Source organism: Rhea americana, unplaced genomic scaffold, assembly GCF_003343005.1.
Source record: "Rhea americana isolate MKP2758 unplaced genomic scaffold, rheAme1 scaffold_17, whole genome shotgun sequence".
Taxonomy (NCBI): domain Eukaryota; kingdom Metazoa; phylum Chordata; class Aves; order Rheiformes; family Rheidae; genus Rhea; species Rhea americana.
The window spans coordinates 8,498,379-8,514,211 of NW_028185816.1; the positions used below are offsets into that span (position 1 = coordinate 8,498,379).

Sequence of the window (15,833 nt, forward strand, 5' to 3'; positions counted from 1 at the left end):
CCCCCTCGGGGCTCCTCGGCCCTCGGGGCCGTGCAGCCTCCTGCCAAGGGAGCGGCAAATGGCGCTGTTAACGGCCGGGGGAGACGGTCCCTCGGGTGGCGTCGGGCGGGCCGCCCCCGGCGAACACGTTAGCTATATTTAATATTTTTCTCGTTTTAGCAAACGAGCATCCCTTTGGAAGTCCAGATTCCTTGACTCGGCCCCCTATTAGAGGATATAGATGGGCAGGTAAGTTTGGACTTATAATGCAGAGAAGCATTGCAAAGATACTGAAATGCAGAAGGCCCGAGGAAGGACAGTTCACTGGGTTTTAGCTCCTTTGCTGATCTTACCACCGTTGTGGCGTACAGGTGAGGAGATCCTACTTCTGCTTTGATTCCGTACGGACGAGGCTGGAAGTGCTTCTCGGTCTTCCAAGTGCACTCTGGAGCCTGTAGATGACTATTTCAGCCAGTGTATGACTTGGAACAGTGTTTAGTCAGGGGATTAAATTGGGGGTGGTTGATTTTATTAAAGCTACTTTGCTTTAAGAGCCTGAATTTAAAGAAAATATCTTGATTTGCAAAAAGAAACAGACTATAGTAATGCTTCAACCTCACCATTCTATGATTCACCATCCAGTGTGCAACCCTGCTTTTGAGGAAGTGCATGTCAGTCCTTCCCTGAAATACCAAGCGTATGTTGTTATTTGCTATCGGACACTGAGCTGGACAAGCAGCTGTGTTACCTGTGTGGCACATTCTTATTTTTTYACCTGATGCAAATGGTATCCTTTTTAAAACTTTAGCAATGGTAACTGCATAACACCTAGCCATGTGGCTATAGCTTTAGAAAATTGTCATTCCATCAGAAAAGTGCAAGCAAATCATTCGTTTCCTTCTTTTTTTGTCCTCTGGTCTCTCTGAGTCAAGCGTGTTTGGTAATTTCCAGATGGGTGAACTGGGCTAGCCTGAGACTCCTCTGTTTTCATTTGTACTCTTGTGCTGGGGCTGTGACGGAACTCTTGTTACAGCTACAGTGCGTGGCATTAAGTACACAGTATTGTCATTAGTCTTTGCCACTGAAATGCTAGCTTGGATAAGGACTGCCAGCATTATGCTTCAGTTTTAAAACTTCCAGGAGACATGGAAGAATCTTTCCTTGAGGGAGGAAGGAACCGAGTGTGTGTATTTTGGGGGAAAAGTAAGAAATATCAATAGTTACTCATTTAAGAATGGGAATTGTTTTATGCACAACTAGTTAGTGCATAAAAAAAGTACCGTTAGCTTTACTGGTGAAAAATGCTGTGGGAAACCATTACTCCCAAAAGATGGCTGTTACAGCACTAGTGTGCTTATTAGGATAAACGTGTCTGCGCTGTCTTACAAGGTATGAGTGGATTTTTTCTTAGGCTTGCACGCTGAAAAATGAGTGGGGGTGGGGGGAGAGAGATGCCAGGATTTTAACATCAGTGGTATTTGATTATATTGGCAACAGGTGTAAAGGTAGAATGTTAAGTGTTTTATACAGAACTGAAGAAGCGTCCCCCTCACAGTCCTCTTGTTTGTAGGTATAACAATATTTATTTATTTTCTGGAGAGTTTAGGGAAGAGCAGTGGGACTGCATAGCTTTTTGTAAGGACTTTCAGTTTCATTGTAGTTGTTCTTCCCTGAGAGCAGAATAGAAACAAAACTGCAACTTGAAAAACTAGTTTCTGACTCCAGCTTCTCCTGCTTTGAGGTTTTAAATATGAATTGAGTTACTTACTTCTAAAGCTAAAAAGCTTAAAAAGCCCTATAAACCCTGTCACAAATAAGGCATCTTCTAGATTAGCTAGCAAAAGATCTTTTGCTAGCTGATCTAGATGATGTATATTACTAAATCTGTTGAAATTGTCCTAAAATATGCAAGTAGAATGTGTGACTCTACAAGTTAAAAGCATGAGCTAGATGTTTGTGGCACTTGAATTCATGCAGTCTATAGTGGCTATGGAATATTGCAGTGTGTATGTTGCATGCAGTCTCATCTTGGTATTGAAAAAGACTGAACCCGTAAGGCTAGAGATTTACTAGACTTCAAGAGTGAGCTGCACAATGTTAAAATAGCAACTTTATGTGTTGATTTATAAACCCTTTATAAACTCATGGTTTTCTAATCCCTTTGATCAAACTGGCATATGAAATGGGGATAGATCATTCTCTGTTGGCAGGTGCTGCCTGATTGTGCAGAAAGTGGCTGACTGGCAGATTTAAGATGGAATAGTAAATTCTCCCTACTTTGTTGGGAGGCAGGAATGATTCTTTTGGTAGGAGGCTAAGGGTCTTGTAAGGGAAGAAAAGCAATGTTTGTTTTTGAAAGTTAAAGTTTATGAACAGGGAGTTTACTTTTCTCTGGAAGGGGTGCCATGCATGCAGCCTGCTACACTAATAGTCTTCCTGTCTGTTGGAGATAACCACTGTTAGATGAAGCAGAAACTGCTGATTCACAGGCTGTCTTCATGTGTGAAACAAAGTTTTCTGTGTTCATATCTTCTTTTCTGCTTGCAACAACTTTCTCAGGATACTTGGGGAGATGCACTGTACTGATTATACTGTTTTAATTTCTCTCCCCCTCTTTCTGTCAGAGTGTGCGAGTAGCCCTCTTTCATAGACCTTCTTGACTATGATTACTAGCTAACAGTACTAGTGAGATTTTTCTTGCAAAGCCTCCATACATACTGAAATATGGCTATGTTGTTTGGCAATCTTGAAAAGTTGAGTAAATGGTTTTTTTTTTCTTGATGAGAAATTAAAATCATTATTTTACACAATTGTTTAGGATAGCTTTGAAAACACAATATCCCACTTAAGAATCTGCAGATACTTTACTATTGTATCTGTGACTTTTAGTTTAAAATTTATTATTTTTTTTTCCTTTTTCCTTCATGTGCTTCATATACACTGGCATGCCAAAGGTGCCAGAACATGTTCTAACCAGGTAGTTTTCTTTTCTTGAGGTACAATAATAAACACTAGGTGGCAAGATGTGTGTTGCTTTCATGTGTGTGGTATAAGAGCTATAGAAACATATTAAAGACCACTGGAGAACCCTGTACTGTTCAAAGAATAAAAAAAGGGCCCAGTGTGGGTATCACAGAGAGAAAAGCGATACCAAATGTATTCTTCTGTTTGCAATTCCTTCCATTTATGCCCTCAGCTTGATCACCGTGTCGTGATCTTTGTTCTGCAGTTGTACTACAGCTTTCATTGCATACCTGAATTTAATATATTTTTTTTTCCCTTCTATGAATCTGGGCAACCATGTGGTTGCACTTTATCCTTTCAAACATCTTCTCTTGGTGCTCCACATCTGACTGGCTTTCCAGCCTCGACCTTTGCTCTGCAACTCCTGTTGCCTTACTGGACTTTATTCTTTCTAGATAGTAACATTAACTAAGATAGGTTTTAGTGTCTAAATAGCTGCAAAATTTGGCAAGCCAACTAAAAATGTTGGGTAAGATTCTTCCCAGCTGAGTGAGGGGATTAAGCTAGGAGTGCAGGTGCCCTAGATTTCCTCTACGGTGAGAGAGGGGGAGGCCCAACTAAAGAATGGCTTGGACCGCTTAAGGGAATTTACGTTCTTAAGGTACTTCTCTTTCGTTTCCATTCTGCCTGGCACTATTGAGAACACAGAATGATTATTCTTTGTAAATGGTGTGCCCAAAACTTGGGGAAAAATTCTTTTAACTGTCATGTTTGTGTATTTACTAGTTTACACTGAATCCCTTTAATATGACATTTCTTAGCTCTTAGCATCTGGTATTTGGCTTTTATTTATTTTTCCTTCCAAGCATTTTTAAGCTGAGGACTCAAAATTTCTGAGTGGTGCATAAGCAGCTTTATTTGTAGTGGACTTGAATTTGCTGTAAGCTTTTCTCTTCTTTTGGGGACTTTTCAAGAAGATGACCCTTGGGAGATCACAACTTGGAAACCATTGGTTTGTCCTGGTCCTTCAGTGTCATGAACACAAATGGTACTGACTATACAAATCCTTTTTTTCCTCTATCAGGTAGTCCTTCAACTTCCTTCCTTCCAGAGCAATCGAAAAAGGAAAAGGAGAAGGCTTATGACAGCAGTGAACCCAAGAAACCAGCAGGGGATCAGCTAGACACTGATACACTGTTGAATGGTAACAATAGTAGTTCTGTCAATACCTTTTCCACYACTCTGTTTTGTCCTCAGTTGGTGCTGGTTGTGCTTGTTTTTTGGCTTGTGTAWCTTGCTCTAAAGGAAAGAAAGTCTGAATTAGACTGTTCATTACGAAAGTTATATCTATCAACTCAGMTTTCAGTTTAGAAAGTAACAAATCTGGTACTACTTATGAGAATTCAATTGATGCTGCTAATTTCTCATCCTTTGTGTTTTTTTTATTATTGCACTGAAAAAAAATGGGAATAAACACTAATGTTTGTGGTCTGCTGGGAAAAACAGGGTGAAGGGCCAAACTAAGCCCTTTCTATTAGATATTATAGCTTCCTCCCTCTGTACAGGAGTCTTAARAGGTTGTCATATGGAGCAGGTTTGATTTGGTAATTCATATAGATATGACTGCCTCTCTGATAATCATTTGAAGAATTCACAGAAAGCTAAAAATGTTCATAGCTTGTCTKTCTTATTCTAAACTCTGATGTGATAACGAAGTCCTCCCTTTTTTGCTTTGGTTTCAGAAAGCAAGGCTGACTTCATTGAGAAAAAGAAAGAGCACCACTCACCTACATCACAAAGTAGGTGGAAAAGTAAATACTTAATTTTTATGTAAATGAAAAGTGAACCAAGAAAAAAGAGCTAAGTGAAAAGGGCCCTTTTCCTTATTTGTGCTTAATTTTCTTGYAACACTTTGCTTGAGAAGGTAGAGAGAGAGAGACCCAGGAGGCAGACCTAAATAGATGAAATAGCAACACCAGTATGTCTCAGAGCCAGATTCTTCTATGAGGTTATTCACCTTGCTGACCCAACAGAAAATAATGCACTTTTCCCCAGCTGGGTTAGGTAGTTGAATTGACTCAATGGACAATCAGTAAGTGCCAGAGCATGCAGCAGTAGTATTGTGTGGGCAAGGTGAGGAAGGGAGCATGACTGTCACCTTTTGGTAGCAATGATTGTTAAATCAGATCTCATGCATACACACACGCCACATTGCTCTCTAGCCTGGGTGACAGTGGCCTGCTATGATTGAACTAATTGTCTGATACTCTTGGAGTAGAGCAGTGCTTTTCTSCACTGGCATGCTCTAGTCTGCTCATCCAGTGACCTGTGGTTCAGCTTTTGTGTTTTGTGGGGAGTTTTTTCTTTTCTCAGCAGAGTTCTTGAAATAGGAAAAAAATGCTCTGAATTTTAAGTTGAGTCTTCCGTTTTTGTTCTTAAAAGGTTAGCACTTTATCTGAATGTTTTTTTTTTCTTATCAGAGCCTGTTTAGGGTAGAAACAAGTTCAGTAAATCAAAATTCAATTTAGAGGGCTTGCATGTATATTTTGTTTGGGTTTTTTAAACTATGGTGCCCTCTATAAGAGATGCTTATCTTGTGGTAGCTGCATATTAGTGAAAACTAGTTTTTGCTAGTCTGATACTGCCTCTGCCACAGGCAAGAAAAAATATGTGCTGCAGGAGTGATCAATTATGAGGTTGAGTGAAGAATTTGTAGAGGCACTTGAATCTGAAAGTTTTAGAGTGCCTACAGAAGTACTCCACTGGAGTTAGGCAAGACAATAATTTGTTTGATCTTTAAGGAAGTTGTGTTGTAAATAAGCCAAGATCCATAGGTAGAGTAGGATCTGTTATTAGACCCTTTATTGAAATATTGTTTACTTCAAGGTATGAGTTACTGCTGTTTCGTAAATATAAAAACTAATGTCCCTAAACAGGGTTGCATTGCAAAATATTACAGACAGTAACCTGTTAACTATTAGAACACCTGCTTCAGATTAGCCAGTTAAGTTCAATATCCATGCTCTGTCAAGGAGAAAAAGTGGGCAATGGAGTAGTTCTGWTAAGGCAGTTAAAACTCTGGCTTAAAGCAGAGCTGCTTTTAGCAGCTGGGTGATTACATTCATACCRAAACAAGGTTGTAGCATTTATTTTGGTGTTCTTGAAATAACTGCTGCAGGGTGTGTGTGTGTGTGATCAATTTATTCTTGATGTCACTAACAACATCTTCATTGGTCTATATATTAATAAAGAGCCTTCACTGTTGAACTAGTTGCTGTAGTTCTCAAGGAGAAAAATTTCTAGTTTTTTAATTAACTGACTTAATGTAGAAAACAGGCTGACCAATAATTGTACCGTATGAATTCATGCGGGTCTCTTGGGATAAGGAAAACTGTTCACAACTCTTTTATGGATAATGTCTCTAGTATCTTGCTGTCTGACCCCATTTAAATAAATAGACCAAGAATATATTTTCAGTTGAAAGCTTGTATTTTGCTTTAAAAGCATGATTCATCCCAATAGACTGACTGCCAATAAAACAGACATCTCACACTAGCTGGAGAGGAAATAGGAGATTCTGTCTTTAAAATAACACTCTGCTTTTGCTACTTAAGTCTTTCATGATGTTATTTTCCTAAAATATATATCAACTGAGCTTCTATTTTTCTGTCTTCAAACTTCTTGAACAAAATAAAAGACCTTAATCAGGATGTGGTACCCCGCATAGAAAAACATGTAAGCTGCTCAGCCTTTGACAGTTTGTCATTTTTTAATTGAAATGCCTCAGTTTTTATCTGTATAACTCTTTTAAGAGTTAAAAATCTTTGGAGGCAATCTATGATCAGTTGGTGATTTATGCTTTTTATGCAAAATTGTCAAGATGACTTAAGAACTGGCATTTGTCGAACAGTATAGATGAGAATCCTAGAGCTGGTCTGCCAGGTAAATGGGATTTCTTCTCAGGCTAGTAACAGTGGTGGACATGTTGTTTTTCTAGTTCAAGATTAGCTTTTCTTCAGCAGAGAAAGCTCTTGATGCAGAAGGGAATAGGATGCCCCATTCCTGAAAAAATAATACCCAGGATGAGGTCATGGCCTTGCCTTTGCTCCTATTTAGCAGGACTGGGTTCAAATCAATCAAAGGTTTTAACCTTCTTGAAGGTTTTGTAGAATTTAATATGTAATAACATAACTTGTAATAGCTTTCCAACTAAAGTAATTCAATTTTGTGATTTCAGTGTCCTGTCAAATTCTCTGCTGGAATGTTGGTTAGAATTATTGTCTTATGTATTAGTCTCATGTTGCTCTCTCAATCTTTTAACAGACAGAATTAAATCTCTAGATCGGCCCAGTACAGGGAAGCAGCCGCAGCCTTTGGCCAAAAGTAAGACTTCTGCTTTCACTTCTGTTTCATATTTATGTTGTTTAACCATTTTCATGCCTGTCCAAGTATTAAATCTCCTGGTAGTTGGTGTTAAACTGAAGGTCCTTGCCTGAACAGGTGACTTGCTCCGCTAGCATATGTTTTCAGCATTAAGGAAAGAGGAGTCTCAGAAGTAATGTTTCCACCAGGGTTTAAGGTCTTCCGTCTGTAGCGCTTACAAATTTGCTGCAAGATTAGAATAGAGGCAGGCCTAATGTTGTTCTTATTTAACAGCTGTTGTTTTGCTGTTCTCCTGTAGGTTAGGATGTAAAAAAGGTTTAAGTTTTTTTTTTTTTTTTTTTTTTTTTTTCAGGGAACTTACTGGTATTTTGTCACCAGTTTTGTTGGGAATAGAATCAGGACTTAGGCTTCATAGTAGGTCAAACGTGTTAATTTAACTGTTCAAAACAAAATCAAATCAAATCATCTGTACTTTGATAGTGTTGAGCTCCAGCGTTTAAAATGCAAATATTGCTGCAGAAACTACGTTTATTATCTTTATTGGGATAGGGAGGAGAAATAGCACCACAGAAAGCATTCTAGTGATGCAAGGTTTTGTATTGGTCTGTTTCTCCCCAACCTAAATGTAGGAACAAACCTGACCTTTTTTCAGAATTATTTTTAGTTGTTAATTTGTTTTTGATTAAATAAAGGGTGTGGTAGCGATTAAACTTRCAGAAGAACTCCTTTTTTCCAGAAGGCTCTGCAGATACTCTGTCATTTTCAGAAATATTTCAAAAATGTGTATTAATGCTATTACTTCACTATGTTAAAGAAGATGAAGGCTTTTTTTAAAAAAAAATAGAATATATTCTGTAGTCAGTGTCTGTACTGATAGTACAAAATGAGTTCACTGACTTCTACTGGTTCCTCTTATTTTCCTCTTGCTTGTTGACTTCTGAATCTTTTTAAAACATTTTCTTCTCCGCATTCCGTCCTCCTTTCTGTAGGTGCTGGTGGATTGCAGAGTGGATTTCACAAGGGCTGGACTCTGTTACTGTTTATTCTGTTAATTAGTATCCCATTGCTTTGGGTCCTGTGGAGTGGAATGCCAAGGTTTCTAGATGCAATGTCAAGTAGAGATACTCAAATTCTGCAAGCATTTCGGGCCCGGATGAGGAAACTCGAAAATACTTACCAAAGTCAGGATCCCAACCTATGGAAGAGAACACACGTGCTCCTTGAGAAACACCTCAATGCATCCCATCTGCATTTGGAGCCAGCCATTTTGCTGTTCACAGCTGGCCAAGAGGCTGAGAAGGCGCTGAATTGTTTAAGTAATGCGATTGCAGATGCTTTTGCTTTCTCCCAGAATGCTAGTGCAATCAAAATTAATGGGGCAGACAAAGCTATATTGGATAGTGATATTGTTAAGCTGGAGGTAGATAATGAGCTCAGCTCTGGGTTCAGAGGAGGCAAGAAGATAGCAGTGGTGCATCGATTTGAATTACTGCCTGCAGGCTCCACCTTAATCTTTTACAAGTACTGTGACCATGAAAACGCAGCGTTTAAGGACGTGGCTCTTCTGCTGACAGTTCTCCTGGATGAGCATTCTCTGAGAAAGAGCCTGACCTTGCAGGAAGTTGAGGAGAAAGTACGGGATTTCCTCTGGACCAAGTTCACTGGTTCAGATGTTCCTAGTTCTTTTAAGAACATGGACACAGATAAGCTGAGCGGACTATGGAGCCGTATATCTCATCTTGTCTTGCCCGTTTGGCCTGAAAAGGGCCTCTCTGTGGAGGGATGCACATAAATTGTTAGAGAATGATCAGAAAAGGAGGAAGACAGAAAATGTGTGTTGTAATGGCTGAACGGGGCAGAATTTCCTACAGCTGCTGAGCTCAGGCAGCACACAGTGCTTTCTGTGCAAGGAAATCCAACCAATTGGCAAGGTTGTTTCTGCTAAGTAACTGGGACTTCTCTAAAACTGCAAAATGTGAGAAAGGAATGTAATTCATGTTAAATTGTATTTGGTAACTTACTCAGGTCGAGCACCCTGGAGCTGGAAATAGGTGTCCCCTACTGCAAAACATTCAACTGCTTGTAAAGCAGTCTTGGTGTACTATTGACTTTGCCCTGAGGATCTCTTCTAGTGGTCGGAAATGCTAGTACTGAGTGAGACAGATATTGGGATGTAAAAGCTCGACTCCATCTGACAAATCGCTTTCCTTTTTGTCTGGGACATTCAATGAACTGAAAATGATGATAAAGCAGTATGAGTTCAAGTGCAAGCTGCTKCTTGGTCCAGTTGACTACAGCATAGATGTTAGCTGTCTGAGGACTTCTAGAAATGGCAAAATTGCTCAAGAGACTTGTGATTTTTAGAGAACCTTTCAGCAAGGATTTCTTCCTTAAATGAGTCTGCCCCAAACAGCTCTGGAGAGCAAGGAAAAAGCTGAGGTACAATGTTAGTAGTAGACATCAGTTAAATAATCCCTCAGCACCTCTGCTGCCAAGAATTTTCTGCTTTGTCAAGTTTTTCAAGTCTTAAAACTCGGGGAGAAATGATAAATGTCAGCCTAGTGTGTGTGCGCGCACTGAAGACTTAACTGCATCTCCTTTCCAAACAAAAATTTAGAAAGACATAGGTTATTTCTCATTTTAATAAGATAACTATTTTTGCATCAAGAGGATTTATTTATTTGTGGTACTGAGTATCCTAGAAAATAACTTTTCATGTGTCTGCGTATAACCTGCTGCTTACCATAAATTTTAGAGAAGAGCAGATTTTCAACGCCTGTGTCTAAAATATATTTTATAGTGCTTCATGCCAAGAATCCTTCACATCAAACTAAAAAGTATGTACTTGTTTCTATTGTAAATATTGTGTGTATATATAAGAGAATTGCAGCACTTCTATTATCATTATTGTTAGTGTATGCTCTTGAGCATTGGTCCGTGTATGTTCAATTTTAATGCGCATGAAGGAATGCGTGAAGACTGGTCTCAAATTAGGGGAATATTTTCTCGTAACAGCTGTGGGATTAGCGACTCTTGGACACATCCTTTATTCAGAAGCCCCCCCTGAGCTACCCTGCTGTAAACATCCTTCTTAAGCAGGAAAACCTGTCAGAGGTGCTGGAGCCTCTGGCTTCATTGTGCCAGTAAAGGTTTGGGGTTGGATGTGGAGTGGACCAAAATCACCGTAAATGTACAAAGGAACACAGTTTCAGAGACTTGGAGCTGTAGTCACTTAAACCACAGGTGGGTTTGTTCTGAGCACTGAGAGCCAGAAATGGACCGTGCTTTTTATTTTAATGTGAAGAAACAGAAACAGTAAAGAGATGTGGAAGTGCTACTGTTCTAGATGTTTAAGAATCACTCAGGAAGAAAAAGATGGCATTTACATTTTAGACATTTCACTGGACAATTTTTTTTTTAATGTGACATTTCTGAGTGTATACTTGTTTGTATATTATGTAAAATATTTTAGTAATCAATAAAAATTTACTYGTTTTATAACTTAAGATTTGTCAATTCAATTTTAAAGTGGTTGGACTGTTTACATGTTTAAGACTGTTTCTTTTAACTTTGATCACATATAGACATGTAAAATACAAGCCTTAGCAAAATTTCTTAGGAACTTGAATAGCGGGTAGATACTGGGATGTGGATGTGTGTATTTGATGCCACCAGGGCTTTTCTCTAWCCGGACACAACAAGGGAAATTGCAGTAGCTCTGAATTTCCTCTTACTTAATGTTCTTGTACTGTTYCTCAGTTCTGATTTCAAATGGAACTAACAGTAAGATATGGTTCACCATTAGTATGGTATAAGTGTCAGCAGCTGACAAATAAGATTACTCTATTTTTGTCCTACTCTTAGATGCATGGTCCTGTACTRCTACTGTGCCAAATTAGTACACTATGAACCAGCTAGGGGGACAGATCTTACTGAAAACTTAACTTGGGGAAAAATGGATATACTTGGTGGAATCAGCAGCTGCTGAGAAGACTAAGGAGAGACATGAAGGCAAGAGATTCCACGCTTATATACTAATAAAACATATRTAATCCAGGTTATTTTGTTTCTTAAACTGCCCCACCTATGAGATTACTGAGTATTAAAGAGCTATGTTCTGCTATTTAAAGGTAAAACAGGAAGGTACCTAGAAATARAAGACTTAATGGTCTATTTAGTGTTGTGCCAGATGAGAGTTGCGTTTTATATTAACTTTAGGAAAAGTGAAGTGTATTTCCAAATACAGACTAAGCCTGGGAAAAATAAAAGCAAGATGCTACACAGCAGTCATTGCCCCTTTTGGAGAAGTGGGAAGACTCAGGATTAGAAGGCAGTAGGTGCTGCTGAAGAAGCAGGTCCTCTTTGTAGCCTCCTGTGGCTTTGTTCTGAAAAGGCTGTCATTAGGTATCTGCAGGTACTTAATGCAGATCTCATTAAGTACCTCCTCCTCAGCCAGAGCTAAAGAGTTACCTCTGTCTGTGTTGCTCACAGGCAGCTGACTGCTGTCCTCATTACTACTTCATTGCTTGTAGCCAACAGCCATTTGCTGTTTTCCAAACTCTCCAAAACTTTGGCTTCTTCCAGAGAAAACTCATTTCTGCAGTTGAACTATCCCTAATTGTCAACTGCTCAACAAGTAAAATAGTCTGCAATAGAAAGATGTGTTTATAGGAAAGGCACCAGGTCTGACCTTGAGACTGAAAAGGGAATGTTTCTCAATATTCTGGGGGCTTAGAGTGTATAATCTTTGGATAGAAACATTCTTTGGGGAGCAAAACCAGTTGAACTCCAATTTATAATTGAAACAATGCAGAACGCTTATTTTCTAGCACTCTGCAAATAAGTTCTTTGTGAGTGCCTACTGGCAATATGGTTCCTGTGAGCAGGAATGTTACTGTAGAGRGTTTCAAGACCTTTGAGCTACTTAAAACAGAATTTTGTTAAAGAGAACAGTCTAGGAGAAAAATTTTGATAAAGTACAGACAAATCACTGGGAAACAAAACAGGTGTGAAGTAGGGCATGCATAGGAAGAAGTTACTAGAATCTCAAAATATAGGCATGTACATGCTGACAGTCTGAAGATAAGGCTTTCTGGGTCTGAAATGTGCTACAAGGATGACTGGAAAATGTARTGCCATCCTGATGACAGGAAATGGAGGCACAGATCAGTCTGTTGTTTTAAACAGTGGAATGCATGCATTAATGGAAATATTTTAAAAAATAATAATTTCAGCAGGGTGTATTGAAGGGTGACAAATTGATTTCCCTCACTGCTTTCTCCACTGATCCACTCAGGATCTTGACCTGCTTGTTCCAGGGTGAGACATTAGGAATGAGAATTAGGGAGTTTGCCCTGTTTCTGGGGCACCTAAAATGCTGCCTCTGCTGTGAGCAGACACCTGAGAGCCAGGGAGAGTCGCTGCCCCGCAGGTAGCGATCCAAAGCAGAAGGTGTAGCATGAGCCCTCTTCTGTAGCTGCTTCTGTCGCCTTTGTGTGGCTGGAGGATGACAATACCTGTTTTGCCTTCMGCAGTGAATGAGGCAAAAGGGACCTAGAGTAATGCGCAGCCCCATCTGTTGTTACCTTGTTTTTCACTGAGCTCCGAGTCCTGATGCACTGAGCAAAGAGGAGTTTGGAATGTGCTTAAAAGGTTAGTTTGAAAGACTAATTTTTTCCCCTTTCTTTACTCCAACAAAAGCATTCGCTCTTTTCTCCACAAATTAAAAAAAAAAAAACCACTGTTTTGGATTTGGGATGCTTTTTTTGATAAATTTTTCTGTTCTGAACTGGTAAGAGATTCAGGTCAAACTGGGTGCAAAAGGCAAGCTGAACTCCATGGCAAGGTAGGTACACAAGCACCTGCTGTAAATGGTCAGTATGTGGTTTACAGAATGTAGCTATATGCACCATCTGCAGTGCAACTGCCTGCATAATGTATTTAGAAAAAAAAAAAGATTTTTGGCAGTATATAATGATAAATGAACAGCTTGCCAGATTCTGTGTTATGGTCCTGTAGTGCAGCTGGAAACCTCTGAGAACAAATTTGGAAATCTGGAGTAAGTGCTCTATAATGAGCCTTTCTGTTTTACAATCCCAAATCACATGCAGAAAACAATTTTTCTTATGTTATTTCCACTGTAATACAAACTGCAAAAGTGTAGGAGTGTAGAGAAGGAGAAGGGGGGAGGGTTGTAGTCCTCACAGCTGTTGAGTGTCCTGTTTTATTGTCAGCTCCTGACAGTTGGGTTTATAATTGAATGCCTGGACAACCTCATGCCATGCTCGACAGGTGGAAGCACCCTTCCCCAAATTCCTCGATGGCTCTCAGGAGGCATGTCAGTCAAGGAAGGGGGAGGGAGAAGCAGCCTGCTCTTCTTTCTGCTGCAATAGCCAGCTGCCCTTCTCTAATTTTAGAAGGGGTGTGCAAGAGTAGTGTGGAGTGGAAAACTTTCCAAACGTCTCTCTTAAAGCTGCAATAGCCAAGTTAGTGTAAAATGAGATTGTGGTTCTCCAGGCTTAGCCTGCAGTCTGCCTCCACACACTGCATTCAGTGCTCGCTGCAGTATCTTGGTTGCTTTGCAGTTTAATGACCAGTTCATCAGCCTGGATTGGAACTTGATTTTTGCTTTTCTCTTAGGCGCGGTTGTTTGCAGGTAAACAGTTTCTTTACTTCTAAGAGTAGCAAATTTCACACAAGAACTGTACTTCCTGTAAGAATTCAGTTTTTTTTCCTTTTTTTTTTTTTTTTTTTNTGTGAAGTCCACCTTTGAGATCTTTATGCCCATTGGAAGGGCATCTTTAAAAAAAGTCATCCAAAGTTTTATGATTAAGTTCCATGGACAGATACAGAAAACAACTAGAAGCCATTCATGTASAAGCAAAATTAAAATAGGCAAAGATTGCCTTTTGATTTTATTTTACTGACTGAAAATGGTAACTTTGAAAAAATCCTAATACGATGCCTTGTTTCCCTGAAGACAAAAAGGAGGAGCATGAAACTAGATTAACTGCTTCCAAACAGAAAAGAGAACCTATGTTTAAAAGCATACTTAAAGAGGCAAGGCATTACAAAAGTGCTGAATAATTTAAACAGACTGCCAAACCAGCAATATTAAGCAGTAAATTTAAGCAAACACTAGGTGATGATGGGAATGCAGTAATTTAAATTGTCCTCGTCTGCAATCAGAGCTCTTGTATGCTGTAGTAATAATGCTTTCACTGACTGAAACTGTCATTATTATTATTATTACTAACAATCTCCACATTTGGGAGGAGCAGGTTTACCCTTTCAGGAGTCTGGAGGGAATAAGGTACTACTTTCCGCTTTTTCCCATGGGAGTCGTGCATTTTTATCAGTGTTCGTATTTTTTTCCCTTGTCTAACAAAACAAAATTGGTTTTCAAAGGTTTAACTGCTGACATCTCSAACTTACCTTTTGTTTTGAATGAGGTATGCTTACTCTGGAAAATATGCTCTGTAATTAGTTTGTGTATGTAAAGGAGCCAAATTAAGGTTGAATGAGTATCCTATAATTGTGACATGATTAAGTTCTGAGCTGCTTAATCTTGGAAAATGTCCACTGTTTGCAAGAAGAGGGGCAATGTAAAAAATAATCTTTTCAWTTTTCTTTTTCTTTTTTTTTAAGAGGAAAGCCTGCTCCAGTAATTTTAATGGATCCTTTAGGGGCTGGGGTAGATAACTCTCCGCCCCTATGTTTGCCCACGAATTTGGCAGCTGCAGTCAAACACTCATGCTAATAGGTGAAAAGAGGAGTCTGGTAAAGCTGCAGATGAGCCCTGAGGGAGCCGTACAGGAGACATTCTTCCCAAACACCTTGAAGAARAATTCCTTTTTTTTTCCCCTATTCTAATGATTTTCCTTCTTCAGCGGAAACAACCTTGTTGTAGTTGGATAACATCTGAGACCTATTTGTGAAACGTGGGTGGTTTTAATGCCTCTCTGAAGCGAAATACGTTGAACAGAAGACAGTATAGCAACAAGCTCTCYGGGGTTTGTGGAAACTATTGAGGGCGAAATGAAACCTGTGGTACTTGGTCACCTCTGTGAAGTTCTGCAAATATTTTGTTTATTTAAAGTTAATTTTGGAAACCGGGAGATGGTAATCAGAGTTACTTTCATTTTGAAAAAAAATAAAAAGGATATATATATATATATATACACACACACACATATATATACACACACGTTTTCAATGACTTACCTGTGAATACAAATGGCTAAAGAAGAGCGCCCGGGCGTCGGCTGGAAAGGGAGCCTCGGCCCGCCGCGCAGCGCGGCTTTAGCCGGCAGCGGCAGCCGCGCCGGGGCTCTTGGCTCCGAGGGGCGCTTGTTTTTGCCGCGTTTGCAAGCAAGCAACGGCCGCCCGCGCCGGAAAACGTTGGGGAAAACCGTTTCTGTGGGGGGGGCGGGGGGAGCCGCCGCCATCTTGGGAAGGTCTCCGGCGCGCCCGGTCTCGCGAGACCTCGCCGGCCGCTCCCGCCGTGC

General features: G+C 39.7%; 1 protein-coding gene across 1 annotated transcript; it reads left to right on the forward strand.

Moving 5' to 3' along the window:
* Positions 1-74: 74 nt before the first annotated feature.
* On the forward strand, positions 75-10,832 carry LOC146598176 (torsin-1A-interacting protein 1-like; the record flags this gene model as incomplete). The annotated part of the gene is made up of 5 exons (XM_085300996.1): positions 75-228; positions 4,028-4,147; positions 4,686-4,742; positions 7,267-7,326; positions 8,316-10,832. Coding segments are annotated over 5 exons (1,194 nt in total), but the record flags the coding sequence as incomplete, so codon positions are not given.
* Between the last annotated feature and the right edge of the window lie 5,001 nt (positions 10,833-15,833).